This window comes from Capra hircus, chromosome 10 (genome assembly GCF_001704415.2).
Source record: "Capra hircus breed San Clemente chromosome 10, ASM170441v1, whole genome shotgun sequence".
Taxonomy (NCBI): domain Eukaryota; kingdom Metazoa; phylum Chordata; class Mammalia; order Artiodactyla; family Bovidae; genus Capra; species Capra hircus.
This window is the reverse complement of record NC_030817.1, coordinates 55,737,362-55,752,946: the sequence shown is the minus strand read 5'-3', so window position 1 is coordinate 55,752,946 and position 15,585 is coordinate 55,737,362. Positions and strand designations below refer to the sequence as shown.

At 41.1% G+C, this 15,585-nt stretch overlaps 1 protein-coding gene across 3 annotated transcripts in view; it reads right to left on the bottom strand.

Annotated features, from left to right (window-relative positions):
* Positions 1–15,585, bottom strand: part of TLN2 (talin 2) — a 498,389-nt gene that overhangs the window by 124,001 nt on the left and 358,803 nt on the right. For 2 of the 3 annotated variants that reach the window (XM_018054292.1, XM_018054294.1), the window contains exons 26-28: positions 13,375–13,509; positions 10,548–10,676; positions 8,294–8,429 (exon numbers count right to left, since the gene is read on the bottom strand). In XM_018054292.1, coding sequence (XP_017909781.1) covers positions 8,294–8,429; positions 10,548–10,676; positions 13,375–13,509 — 400 coding nt within the window. The remainder of the gene's footprint in view (positions 1–8,293; positions 8,430–10,547; positions 10,677–13,374; positions 13,510–15,585) is intronic. The other variant, XM_018054293.1, reaches the window with a different exon arrangement.

Genomic DNA, 15,585 nt, shown 5'->3' with positions numbered 1-15,585 from the left:
GCCAGGGAAGCCTGGAGTGCTGCAGTCTATGAGGCCACAAAATGTTGGACACGACCTAGCAACTGAACAACAACAAAATCTCCACAACAAACCACTAACATTTTTATGTGGATAATTGCAACAGCCTTCTCACTGGTCTCAGTGCCCCCAACTTTGTTTCTCTCTCATTTATCTGCACATGAAAGAAGGGTAATCTGTATTGAAGGGCAATCTAGACTGTGTCCATGGATGCAAACTTTTCGGTACGTTCACATGCTCGGAGATTAAATTTTAATTTATTGTTTTTAAAAATATGTATTTATTTGGCTGTATCGGGTCTTTGTTGCGGCTCATGGGCTCTCCAGTTGTGGGGTTTCAGCTCCAGAGTTGGCGGGTTCAGTAGTTGCGGGGCACAGGTTTAGTTGCCCTACCACATGTGGGATCTTAGTTCCCTGATCAGGGATTGGACCTGTGTCTCCTGCATTGCAAGACGGATTCTTTTTTTTAGTAAGTACTTTATTTCTGGCTGCATTGGGTCCTCATTGCTATGCACAGGCTTCCTCTAGTTGCACCAGCCGGGGTGTCTCTTCCCAGGTGCACAGGCTGCAGTCATTTCAGCACGCTGGTTCCGTAGTTGTGGTACATGGGTTTAGCTGTTCCACAGCACATGGGATCTTCCCAGAGCAGCTGCCAAACCCGTGTCTCCTGCGCTGGCAGGCAGATTCTTCTCTACAGGACAACCAGGGAAGTCCGAAAGGCAGATTCTTAACCACTTGACCACCAGGAAAGTCCCTCAATTTATTTAAATTGGCTTATGAGGCCTTTTGGGGCTTCCCAGGAGGCTCAGTGGTAAAGAAACTGCTCGTCAATCCAGGAGCCGCAGGAGAGGCGGGTTCGACCCCTGGGTTGAGAAGATCCCCTGGAGGAGGAAATGGCCACCCACTTGAGTATTCTTGCTGGGAAATCCCATGAACAGAGAAGCCTGGTGGGCTACAGTCCACAGTGTCGCAAAGAGTCTGATACTACTGATCGACTGAGGATGCATGCATGACGCCTTTCAGGATCTGACCCCAGCCGACCTTCACAGCCTTATCTTCTCACTCCCTACCTCCCTGCCTTTTACTTGGATCCTTCTCAGTTCCTTTGATTAGCCTTCTTCTCCTGCTCTTGGGACTTCACATATGCTGTTTCCAAGTCCACATAGTTGGTACCTGCCAAAACGAAATGGGGCTGTTCCTGGTCTGTTCTTCAGACACCAGCTAGACAGTCTGTCATTCTGGATGTTAATCAGTATCAGATGATACAATTTGTAAAGCAGTCCTTCCTTCAGTAAAAATCCATTTCATCATCTACATAAAATTTGGCAAGATTTCAGGAACGTGCAGAAATTCTTGAAACTACATCTCTATTATGCCTTACACTTTTAAAAATGTACATACACGTCTCCTTCTCCTTAGATAGTATGTGAGTTGTAATAATCCTTAAGACCCCTATCAAGTGTCAATTCTGCTTTAGTACCTTCCTTTAGCCTCTCATGAAGATAGAATTGCTCATTTTTACTGTTGTAGGTACTATATCACACTCTGCTATAATTCTTTCTGTGCTCTTGTTATGCTTTTATTTTCAAAGTGATAAATATACACAGTTTTTTAAAAAACCAAAGAGGCAGAATAACTTATTGCAGATGAATCCTCCCCTCCTGAGAGACAACTAGAGACACTGGGAAAAATATATGGAACATCTGTTTGAAGACAATGGAGAGATACCAAGGAGCCGAGGTAAAGAAAGCCAAGATCCTGAAGAGAAAGCAAGCACATAGAAGTGAGTACAATGTTGCTTTTCCCTCAAAGCATTTTCTAATTTGTAAACTGCTGCCCAGAAGCTGAGAGGCTGAGCAAAACCTTCTGCAATTACGTGGGGTTGGGATGTTAAAAACATAGCTCTGAGTTCAACTGTCAGAATTGTGCTCATAAACACCACAGGTGTTTGGACAGGTGGCACAAAGGGCTACATCATGGAAAGTAAATTGGAAATAGACTTTACAATATCCAGTCAGTTTAGATCCACTCATACTATGGTGATCTGCTCATTTCTAAACCACCTGCTAAAATAAAAGAATAATCCTCTGTATCAAAGGAAGCACAATCTAGAACCTCAAATTATCTCTACAATGAAAATACCAATGATTAGCATTAAGTTTTTAAAATATCAGAAACATCAGGAGATAAGATCAGTAATTGAAAACAGAGGAAAAAAACCCCAAAACAGACAACAAGATGCCCATAGTTGATCTTGACATTGGATCCTCACAGCTGGGACTTTGGAACTTCCCTGATGGTCCATCCAGTGGTTAAGACTGTGCTTTCAATGCAGGGAGCATGGGTTTCATCCCTGGTCAAGGAACTAAAACCTTACATGCTGCATGACAAAGCAGAAAAAAAATTTTTTTTTTAAAATTTTTACCTGGGTTTTAGGTAAATGTGAAAGTATGTTGAAGAAGTTAGATGACAAGATAGAGAATTTCTGCAGAAAAGGGGGAAGTATAAGAAAGCTATCAAAAGACTAATATAAAATGTGACATTAAAAAGTATAAAATATGACATTAAAAATTAAAAACTCAACAGAAGGTTTAAAGATAGAATAGACACAAATAAACAGAGGAGTAGTGAGCTGCAGATTAAAAAAAGCCCACAGAATAAAGCAGGAAGAAAAATTATGCCCAACATAGAAAAAAAGCATAGAAGACACATATAGTGAAAATGTCCAATAAAGGGGGTAACTGGAATCTCCAAAGAGGAGAGAAAAAATGGGATGGAAGCAATATTAGAAGGTACAGTGGTCGAGCTTTTTAAAACTGACCTAAGAAAATGAATCTCATCCTCAAGGAGTACTAAAACCCAAGGCAGGATAAGTAGGCAAAACAGCACACAACAAAACTCTTCTGGGCACAGTGGTTGAAAATCAGACTGAGAAAATTCAAAAATTCAAAAAAAATTTGAGAAAATTCAAGTAGCAGAGGGAAAACTAAACCCATATTACCTGTAGAAGAGTAAAGTGACAGCTAACTTCACAGCAGAAATAAAGGAAGCCAGAAACCAAAGGAATAACATCTTCAAAAGCTAGAAGAAAACAACTGCCAACCTAAAATTTTATAATACATAAAATTATCCACTGAAAATAAAGGTTACACAAAGGCATTTTTAGGCAAACAACAACTGAAAGAATTGGTCACAGCAGACTCGCACTAAAGGAAATAATGCAGGGAGTTCTTTGGGCAGAAAGGAAATAATCCCAGGTGGAGGCACACTGTGATCCGGGAGGAATGAACAACAATGGAAAGGTCAATATGGAGGAGCACTTAATTATTCAGTTCAGTTCAGCTCAGTCGCTCAGTCGTGTCCGACTCTTTGCGACCCCATGAATCGCAGCACACCAGGCCTCCCTGTCCATCACCAACTCCCGGAGTTCACTTAAACTCACGTCCATCGAGTCAGTGATGCCATCCAGCCATCTCATCCTCTGTCGTCCCCTTCTCCTCCTGCCTCCAATCCCTCCCAGCATCAGTCTTTTCCAATGAGTCAACCCTTCGCATGAGGTGGCCAAAGTATTGGAGTTTCAGCTTCAACATCAGTCCTTCCAATGATCACCCAGGACTGATCTCCTTTAGGATTGACTGGTTTGATCTCCTTGCAGTCCAAGGGACTCGCAAGAGTCTTCTCCAACACCACAGTTCAAAAGCATCAATTTTTTGATGCTCAGCTGTCTTCACAGTCCAACTCTTACATCCATACATGACCACTGGAAAAACCATAGCCTTGACTAGACGGACCTTTGTTGGCAAAGTAATGGCTCTGCTTTTGAATATGCTATCTAGGTTGGTCATAACTTTTCTTCCAAGGAGTAAGCATCTTTTAATTTCATGGCTGCAGTCACCATCTGCAGTGATTTTGGAGCCCGAAAAAATAAAGTCTGACACTTTTTCCACTCTTTCCCCATCTATTTCCCATGAACTTAATTATTACTATGATGCAACTTTGAGTCTGTATTGAGGAGGTTAAATATATATAGAATTAAAACACTCAACAACAAGGAACGAGTTGGAAGAAAGATAAAGTGTAAGTGTCCCAAGATTCTTGCACTGTCCAGGAAGAGGTAGACATACTAACCTATATTATACTTTTAAAAAATTGTTAGAGAATAGGCAATGAGGACTTTCCTGGTGGGCCAAGTGGTTAAGAATCTACCTGCCAATACAGGGGACATGGGTTTGATCCCTGGTCCAGGAAGATCCCACAAGTCAGGGAGCAACTAAGCCTGTGGGCCACAACCTTGCTCTGCAACCAGAGAAGCCACCACTATGAGAAGTCTGCAAGAGTAGTGCCTGCTCACTGCAATTAGAGAAAGCCCACGTGCAGCAACAAAGACCCAGCACAGCCGCAAAAGAAACAAAATAGGGAGTGAAAGAACAAAAAACAAATCAAGGGTAACCGATTTTAAAAAGCACTTATAAATCTGAAAGGAGGCAAGAAAGGAGAGAAGAAAGGGTAGGTAGGACATATAGAAAAGAACTAGTAAGATGACAAATTCAAACCTCGATATATCAGTAATTACATAGTATGTAAGGAGACCGAATACTCCAACTGAAACGAAAATGCTGTCACAGCAACAAACAACTTCTCCCCCCATAAAAGGACACCTGCATGATATACACGGGACTCACATTAAATACGAACATAGAGAAAAACTGAAAGTAAAAAGGGAGAAGATTGATGATGCATACTATAACGAAAACCAAAATATCTATGCAAATAACTATAAAACAATACTGAGAGAAAGGAAGCCTAAATAAATGTAGAGACACGCTGTATTTGTAGATTGGAAGTTCGGTGATATAAAAATGCCAATTATCTCCAGATTCAGGAAACCAAAATCAAAATCAAACCAAGGGAAAAAAAAAAAACTAAAAATGTTTTTATCGGTGGGAAGGCACAAATTGATAGGCTGCATCTAAAACAGACTGGATATAAAGATTCAAGGAAGTCAGGACTAACTTGAGGAACAACAGTAAGGTCAGGGCACTCATGTTATTGGATATGCTTAGTATAAAACTGCAGTGATTAGGAAAGTGTGGTACTAAGGTAGGAACAGACAGTTCAAGCAATGAAAAAGAAGCAAAGTTTAGCAATTGATTCACACACATTGATTTGCTTCATTTATAATGAAGTGGCCTTCAAGACCATTGGGGAAAGGAAGTGCATGGATGCCCTAGGGCAAAAACAACTCCACTAGGACCCCGTTTGCCACATATAAAACTCAGTCCAGATGGATCACAGTTCTAAATATCGCAAGTCCATCACAAACGAACAGGTTCCATTCTAAGAGCACATTCATTAAGCCCAAATTGTAAGTCCAACAAAAATAGCCTACTTACCCAGCTGACACAATCAGCTATTCAGTACTGTAATCGGTTTAGAATACTTTACACACAAAGAATGCGTAAAAACACACACACACAAATATTTTAAGTCTTACAGTACAGTACCTAGAAAAGCACAGTAGTGCAGTAAAACAGCTGGCATACAGGGCCTGGCATCAAGTGAACAGGCAAGAAGAGTTACTGACTGGACGAGGGGGAAGAGGTGGGAGAGGGGAGAGCTGAAGGACTGTCAGCAACAGGGGATGGAGGGCAAGCTGCAATCTCACTCATGCCTGATGCGGATGGAATGCATACGTGCATCTTTCAAAGTCCACAGCCTGAAGGTCATATACAGGGGACTTAATACATGGAAACAAAGCTTCTAGACTATAACAGCGAAGAATCTCTTCATGACTTGGAAAAGCAACATTCTTAAATGGGACACAAAAAGCACCAACCATAAAGGAGAAGTACAAATTGGACTATATTAAAGTTTAAGTTTTGTTTATCAGGAAATACCTTTAAGACAGAGAAAATGCAAGCCACAGTATACATGACAACTAATTCCTGCAAATATATAAGGAAAAGACAGAAAACCAATAGTTTTAAAAAAGCACAAAAGACATGAAGAGATGCTTCACAAAGGTATCCAAATGGTTGATAAACTGAAAATATACTCAACCACACTGCTTCTCAGGGACACACAAACTAAAAACCGCAATGTGATTCCACTACACACTGAATAGAAAAGCTAAAATTGACTGAACAGAGTGGGGATGAGGATGTAGAACAATTAGAACTTTCAGGCACTGCAGGAAGGAGTGTAGCTGAGTAGCTGAACAGCTTTGTTTTTTCTTAAAGTTGCTAAGCTGTGTCCAACTCTTCTGTGACTCCATGGACTGCAGGCCACTAGGTTCCTCTGTCCATGGGATTTTCCAGGCAAGAACACAGCCTCAGTTCAGTTCAGTTGCTCAGTTTTGTCCGACTCTTTGCAACCCCATGAACTGCAGCATGCCAGGCCTCCCTGACCAACACCAATTCCCGGAGTCTACCCAAACCCATGTCCACTGAGTCAGTGATGTCATCCAACCATCTCATCCTCTGTCATCCCCTTCTCCTTCTGCCCCCAATCCTTCCTAGCATCAGGGTCTTTTCAAATGAGTCCACTCTTTGCATCAGGTGGCCAAAACATTGGAGTTTCAGCTTCAACATCAGTCCTTCCAATGAATACCCAGGACTGATCTCCTTTAGGATGGACTGGTTGGATCTCCTTGCAGTCCAAGGGACTCTCAAGAGTCTTCTCCAACAATACAGTTCAAAAGCATCAATTCTTCAGTGCTCAGCTTTCTTCACAGTTCAACTCTCACATCCGTACACAACCAAAGGAAAAACCATAGCCTTGACTAGACGGACCTTTGTTGGCAAAGGAATGTCTCTGCCTTTCAATATGCTATCTAGGTTGGTCATAACTTTTCTTCCAAGGAGTAAGTGTCTTTTAATTTCATGGCTGCAATCACCATCTGAAGCAATCTTGGAGCCCCTCAAAATAAAGTCAGCCACTGTTTCCCCATCAATTTGCCATGAAGTGATGGGACCAGATGCCATGATCTTAGTTTTCTGAATGTTGAGTTTTAAGCCAACTTTTTCACTCTCCTCTTTCACTTTCATCAAGAGGCTCTTTAGTTTTTCTTCACTTTCTGCCAAAAGGGTGGTGTCATCTGCATATCTGAGGTTATTGATATTTCTCCCAGCAATCTTGATTCCAGCTTGTGCTTCTTCCAGCCCAGCACTTCTCATGATGTACTCTGCATGTAAGTTAAATAAGCAGGGTGACAATATACAGCCTTGACGTACTCCTTTTCCTGTTTGGAACCAGTCTGTTGTTCCACGTCCAGTTCTAACTGTTGCTTCCTGACCTGCATACAGGTTTTTCAAGAGGCAGGTCAGGGGGTCTGGTATTCTCATCTCTTTCAGAATTTTCCACAGTTCATTGTGATCCACACAGTCAAAGGCTTTGGCATAGTCAATAAAGCAGAAATAGATGTTTTTCTGGAACTCTCTTGCTTTTTCCATGATCCAGCAGATGTTGGCAATTTGATCTCTGGTTCCTCTGCCTTTTCTAAAACCAGCTTGGATATCTGGAAGTTCACGGTTCACGTATTGCTGAAGCCTGGCTTGGAGAATTTTGAGCATTACTTTACTAGCATGTGAGATGAGTGCAGTTGTGTGGTAGTTTGAGCATTCTTTGGCATTGCCTTTCTTTGGGATTGGAATGAAAACTGACCTTTTCCAGTCCTGTGGCCACTGCTGAGTTTTCCAAATTTGCTGGCATATTGAGTGCAGCACTTTCACAGAATCATCTTTCAGGATTTGAAATAGCTCAACTGGAATTCCATCATCTCCACTAGCTTTGTTTGTAGTGATGCTTCCTAAGGCCCACTTGACTTCACATTCCAGGATGTCTGGCTCTAGGTGAGTGATCACACCTTCGTGATTATCTGGGTCGTGAAGATCTTTTTTGTACAGTTCTTCTGTGTATTCTTGCCACCTCTTCTTAATATCTTCTGCTTCTGTTAGTTCCATACCATTTCTGTCCTTTATTGAGCCCATCTTTGCATGAAATGTTCCCTTGGTATCTCTAAGTTTCTTGAAGAGATCTCTAGTCTTTCCCATTCTATTGTTTTCCACTATTTCTCCCAGCAATTACCCTGGGATGCCAAAAATCACAAATATTGATAGTTTTGGGGATCATATTTGATTAGTTTTTGTATGCTTAGCATCAAGCCCAGTAACAAGCATGCGGAATGTGCTTGAGAAATGTATGTTGAACTGCTGAAATAAAAACATCAGGTTCATTGTCAAATCAATGAACTCCTCCCACCAGCCCATGGTCTGTACCTGGCCTCAGGGCATCATGAAGGCGAGTCTCACCTGTGTAGTGCTCATTGCCTTGAGCAGCACAGGTCAGCAGCTGCGCCATGGAGGAGCCTACTGCTTTAGATGTACTTCCCAGGTCCTGAGCACATTTTTCCAGCTGTAAGAATATGCAATGGGGAGAAGAACTTAGAAGAACTGAATCATCCACAAATGTCTTAGTCCCCAAATAACGCAAATCAAACTGGGCTTCAACTCTTTCCCATCTAATATATCAATGGGCCTATGAAGAAGTAGGTGATAGAGGAGAAAGAACCCAGGCTTCAGGGTAAACAAATCTGAGTTCACACCCTGCCCTCTGCTTCCCTCCTCTACTTGCTACCTGTGATAGGTTTGGGTAATTCATTGAACCTCTCCAGGTCTCTGTGTCCTGAGATTATAGTATCTAGCTCAAAGGTTTTCAGAGAATTAATGTAGGTACTCAACAAATGGTAGCTATTAGTATTATGCCTTTAGAAGCTAATTCAGAAAGTCTGCAACAAATCCTTAGTGAGAATTAATTATGCCTTGGCAGGAAGTGGGCAGACAGCCAGCTGTTCCACCTTCCTGGCACGTGGGACCATTATCATTGTTCAATTTGATCATAATACTTTTATGGAATTCTAACCCGAAGGAAATGCAATAGAAATAGAGGCTTGGAGTGGTAAATGAGATTATGAAAACGGGCAAAGTGCTTGCTTCCCATGACGAGCACGTCATCTTGCTTTGTCAACAGAATAAATAATTCAGAGAATAAAGTCAATAGAGACCTAGGATATGAGTAATTGTTTGATTACTAGATGAGGACAACATTTTGGAAGAGAACTTTTGGGTGATCAGGAAGTGCATGCTATTTTAACTACAAAACATGTTTTCTAAGAGGCATTTTCTTCAAGTGAAAAACAGAGCCTGGTCCATTACAGGCAACCATATAATACAGTACACACAACAATTTCTTAAAAAATTACATGATGTTTCTTGCATTCTAACTAACCAGTTGTTTTATGTAAAGGCAGAATGGGCTTCTTGGAGCACAGAACTTTGCAAAGGGTCACCTGGACCACAGTGCAAAGCCGCTGGCCCAGGAGCCAATCCTGACCTCATCATTAGCTGGGGCACTTTAGGTAAGTGACTTAACCTCTCTGAGCCCGAGTTGCCTAGTTTTTACAATGAAGGGTAGCTTGCCTTGATTATTTTCTGTGTGCTTCCTATGTACCAGGTTGCTCAATGATAAATTAGTCTCTTTATATTCTGAATGGTTTTAAAAAGTTCATCCAAAGAATGGCACTAGTTAAAAGTTCTCAGTGTAAAATATCAAGGACATTGTTAGGGAGTCCTGTAGATCTGGGTTCAAACCATGATTGTGATGCTAATGCCAGGTAGCATGAAGAAGAACAGTGACCAACATACACCTCTGTTTTCTCAGCTGTAAAATGGGATGAACAACACTTGTTAATTAAGTTACTGTCAGGATAAACTAGATGGATTGTGTGTGTTTACACTGCTTAACAGGTGCTTAATAAATGAAGGTATCTTATCAGCAATGTTCAAGAGTAAGGGAAAGGAGGTATCTATATACAAACGAGGACAATTGGTAAAACTGTAGCCAAGAGAACCCCGGCACAGGCATTAGGAGATAGAACGTGATTAAGCTAGATTTCTGGTGCCATCATTCCATTTGCTGTTGTGGGTTTACTACAGCAAAGTGCTTTGTCACTGCCCATTATATTATGGAAAAAAAATTTTTTTAATATGACTGTTGAAAATAATTTGCATTTATCTTTATAATTTAACTGCCACCCATTTCACAGATAAAATACTTTGAAGATCAGGACTTGCCCACAACTGGTGGATGATACATCCTGAACCAAGAAAGCCAGAACTTCAATGTGTAAACATAGTTCATTCAGCTGCACTGGGCATTCTTTTCAGAAAAAGGCACAGGATTAGAACCCTGGCCTCAACCACCAGCAGGTATTGTTTATGGAAAAGAGGGGTGAATATTAACAGATGCCTGGCCATCCCAGTCACACCCTAGGGGAGCACACACAGACCCATCACCAGAGACCCCTTGGAGCCATCTCTACCCTAACACAGTTCTAGAGACACGGGGCCATCTTGGGCTTTGCACTAACAAAACTTGAAATTTAGGCGCACTGACCTGCAACTTCTAAAAATGCCGTGACGTATCCTAATAGAAGGTGAAGCCCCACCCCTGGCAGCCACCGACATCTCCTACCGTCTCCCCGGGCAGTGGCTTCAGCTGACTCTCCACAGCCGCCATCTTGGCGTCCTGCAGTTCACTCTTCAGGGTCTGCACAGTGCTCAGTGCTGAATCGATTTCCATGGGACCACAGGCTTCATGGGCCTGTCAACAGAGATGGAAATATGTACACGAAGGTCTGCTTGGAAAAGCAACCCCAGTACCTTGCAACACATGAATGCTTTTCTGGATATAACCAATGACTCTCCTAATTTAGCAAGAGCAAGCAAAGGTAACTAGCATTTCCTAAGAGAACAAAATTATGCTCAGTTAAGACTTCAGTCCTAAGTTTCCTAAATAATCAGTTGTGTGTGCTTCATAACAGGATATACTTAAAGTCTCCTTGAAGCTGTTTATATCTGCAATACACTGCCTCTCAGACTAAGAGCATCCTTACTCACTGTGTCTGGGTTCTAGACATGGGGCAGCCAGCACAGTATGAGTGCACACGAAACTTGGGAAGCATGTGGGAGCTGAATGAACAAACCAACAAATGAACCCAGGACTCTAGGGACAAGTCTATACCAAAATTCAGTTCAGTTCAGTCACTCAGTTATGTCCGACTCTGCAACATGGACTGCAGCATGCTAGGCTTCCCTATCTATCATCAGTTCTCCGAGTTTGCTCAAACCATGTCCACTGAGTCAGTGACGTCATCCAACCATCTCATCTTCTGTCATCCCCTTCTCCTCCTGCCCTCAATCTTTCCCAGCATCAGGGTCTTTTCCCATGAGTCAGTTCTTCGCATCAGGTGGCCAAAGTATTGGAGTTTCAGCTTCAGCGTCAGTCCTTCCAAGGAATATTCAGGACTGACTTCCTTTAGGATTGACTGGTTTGATCTCCTAGCAGTCCAAGGGACTCTCAAGAGTCGATTCTTTTTCAAATCTCTAGATTGTAAACCATTACCTTTTCATACTGAAGGTTATGAAAGATGCTTTTCCTTAGTAAAAACTTTAAAGAAAACTACTTCATTCTGTGATCTTTTAGAAACACTAGTCTCCAAATGCTTTAATCACATCCCCCCCAACATGCTTATTAATAAATTATACACATACAAATATATTAAAAACAGGTAAATCTTAGCATCTTTCATTTTTAGATAATAGTAACAGCAGCAGCAGGACACACTATTTGATTGATTTCTATGGTGAGTATTACTAGGTGAGGACGCTGAGACATCGAGAGGTTAATTAACTTGCCAGGTTACAAAATTAGTCGATAAAAAAAAAAAAAATTAGTCGATAGCAAAGCCAGAATTTGAATATTTAGATTCAAATTCTTTTTTTTTTTTTAAATTATTTATTTGGCTGAGCTGGGTCTTAGAACTTTGCTGTGGCCTATGGGATCTTTAGTTGCCACATATGAGACCAGTTCCCTGACCAGGGATCGAACCCAGGCCCCCTGTGTTGGGAGCACAGTCTTAACCACTGGACCATCAGGGAAGTCCCAGAGCCTATACACTTAACCCTCACACTATATATAAAATAATTAGAAGCTCTCACAAAATCTTCATGAACCCAGTGCACAATCTTGCTTGAGTCCCACTTTGGGGCTCACAGCTCCAAAGCAGTTGTTGGAGGGGGGTGTGTCACGGTCACTGAGGAAATTTGTTAAAATGCAGATGTTTGGGCTCTATAACCTGAGATTCTGACTTGGGTACTCAAGGGCAAGGGCCAGGAACCTGTATTTTAAGTGCTTCCATGTGATTCCAGTGCAGATGGCTTCGGGACCTCTATTTGAGAAACAGGGTTCAAAATAACTTTTTTATTAGATATAATCTAAATCTCTAGATTATATCTTTCCTTAGGTGATATAGTACACTGTTTATATTATAAATTCAAATCAGCTTCAAATCTTCTTCCCTTAGTCATGTATGAGGCTGCTTGCTTCTACAAAGGGATTGTTACAGTAAGGAACAATGAATTCATGCCAGAACTTCATGCTAATACCATATCAAACAGAATGGTAAGGAGGGTCTTTGGTAATGAATAAGTTCCAGAGACAGAAACTCCTCAATCCCTGCTGCTGCAGCTAAGTCGCTTCAGTCGTGTCCGACTCTGTGCAGCCCCATAGACGGCAGCCTGCCAGGCTTCCCCGTCCCTGGGATTCTCTAGGCAAGAACACTGGAGTGGGTTACCATTTCCTTCTCCAATGCATGAAAGTGAAAGTGAAGTCGCTCAGTCGTGTCCGACTCTTTGCGACCCCGTGGACTGCAGCCTACCAGGCTCCTCTGTCCATGGGATTTTCCAGGCAAGAGTGCTGGAGTGGGGTGCCATTGCCTCAATCCCTAATTCTGTTCTATTAAGAATCCCGGTAAGGTGAATGTTCCCATTTAAGACATGGAAACCTTTCAGGACAAAGGGAATGAAAATGATCCTCCAGATTAGACCCACCACCTACATAATTTGTTACTAAATTCACAAGATAGTATCTGAATGATGTGATCACTTACTTTGCCCACAGTCTACCTGCATCAAGAAACAGATGACCAGTCTCCTCTAAGATTGTGAGAAATAGGTCATTGCTAGTCCCAGCGTAAGGGAGGAGGGGGGAGTATGTAAACTAGCATAGTTTAACCAAAGTCATCTGTAACCAGAAGGTGATAACTAAATCGAGGAGACAGTTAAGAGTGGTAGAAGCCAGTCCACACGAGCATATTTAATGGTCAAGCAAATGAAACAATTTCACCAAGAAACATGCCCAGCAATGTTCTGGCCCCAAGGAACACCCAGGTCACAACAGGTAGTAAGGAATTAAAAGCTTCACTTCTGGCAAGCTAACTGCATGACAAGGGTGCACTTGCCTTCTGTGAGGCGGTACGCAGCTCTGCCAAGCTGGTGGCGAGGTTCTTGGCACACTGGCTCAGTTGCATGGCCGCAGCCTGGTCGCTGACGGTGGGCACTGCAGCTTTGGCAGAGGATACCATCTTGCTTCCAGGCTGTAGAGAGAAAAACAGAAAGTCAGACAGCTCCTGGGCAGCAAGAGTCAGAGAAGAGAGACCCGGAGAGCAAGGCCCCCGTATCAGTCACAACTCACTTTGGCCTAAAACAATGAATATTAAAACTATCTAGTTTCTCCCCAAATTTGCCACCCCAAATCAGATATTCTAGGGCAGGACATTCTAGGAATGTCTGAAACAAAAAGTATGTGTCTTTGTGGGTAGAGTGGGGAGTAAAATTAAAATTGGGATGGTGGCTTGAAATTCTTATTTAAAAAAGATTTGAAAGAGAGTTCTTTTTTTTTGAAAGAGATTTCTTGTTAAAGATATTGTGTTTCTTGGAATAGCTCTTGAATCTGTGTCTCAACTATATCTAATAGACTATTCAGAAAAATATAGGGATGTAATATGAAACAAATGACCTCTCACATCTCAGAATCCAGGAAAATTTCACCATGTGTGGGTGCTGTGTGCATGCACATATATTTTCCAAAATAAGATCATACTACTTATTCTGTTTTTCAATCTTCTTGTTCCGCATATTCTATTTTTTGATAGCTGTTATAACACTCCAGTGTATGTCTGTTATGACTTTTCAATCCTGTATTGAGTATGTTTTCATATTTTCAAATATAATAAACAATAATGTGATAAACACTTCTGTAGCTAAAATTTTGTACACATTCATTTTTTAAAAAAATAAATTCTATGGAATAAAGTTTTCAGAGCAAAGAGTATACATAATTTTAAGGGTTTTGATATGTATGCTACACAACTGCTCTTAGCACAGCTATAACAATTTAAATGCCAGGTCATAAATATCAACAACATAGGAATATTATTAATATTTAAAGAATTCAAGAGGATTATATGAAAAATTAGCATGAATATACAAAAAGCATAAAGAGACAAGTTTACATAATAAAAACAAATAACTGAAACAAAACCAGTGTTAAACACTGTGAAAACCACAGAAAGGCAAAATCAAACAAGAAAGCTTGACCAAGCAAATTGGTAAAGACTTTTTAATGACTGCTTTCCCAACTTGCAAGAGATGTATTAAAACGTGTGCTCCATACACTGCTAGCTGTACATTTAGATTCATTCATCCTTCTGGAAAGGCTCTTTCATCACACATAGGAAGAAAGTTTAAAATGCAAACTTGAAAAAAAGTTTGAAACTTGTGGTCTGTTGATTCCATTTCTATTTATTTCTGACTCTGAACTTATTCTTGTAAAAGTCTGATGCACAGCAAGATTAGAAGAACAAAAGAAACAGGAAAACAAGTGTAGGGGCTGGCAGAGTAAGCCTGGAACACATCCACACTGTACTATTCTAAGACCCCACAATCCTGCTGACCGTGGGGCAAACACGACTGACTCCAGGCCCGCTAACCACCTACAGCAGAAGACAAACAGCTTGTCTAAGCCATAATTCTCGATGTCCCAAGATAAAAACAAGCTGCTTGCAATCTGAGTTCTAGTAACTTACTCTGAGGAGACAATTTAGGAGAGGCACAAAGATTTGAGCACACATTAAGTCTTTTTTATCATATCACAGGTTGTTTATGATGGCAACTAATTGTAAACAACCTGTATGCCCAATGACAGGAGAACAGATAACCACTGAGTATAGGAGATGAGAGACTATGAATCAAAATCACCAAGGTTCTTAATATAAATGTTAACATGAAAAGCACAGTTAATACACAGTGAATCCTAAGAGAATGCATACATACATAAATATGTTTATGTATGAAGTTAAAATGTGAGGAAGCACAAGCTTTTCATGTTCTATGCCTGCATGTCAGAGCTAAGGCACTTTAACCAAACAGATGTATCAGTGGGTCCTGTAAGCAGAGATCTGAATAGACAGGGATGAGGAAGAAACATATCAAACCAAATGGACTGTTTACGGGGTCCAAGTTGGCAAAGTGCTGAGAGATGTGAAAACGAGAAGTACAAAGGGAGTGCTCCCACAACTTAATAGTCATATTTTTTTGAATTAAAAAAAAAGTGAACCTAGCCTCATGTAACAAAGCCCAACAATACTTACTAATTCTACAACTGTCACAGA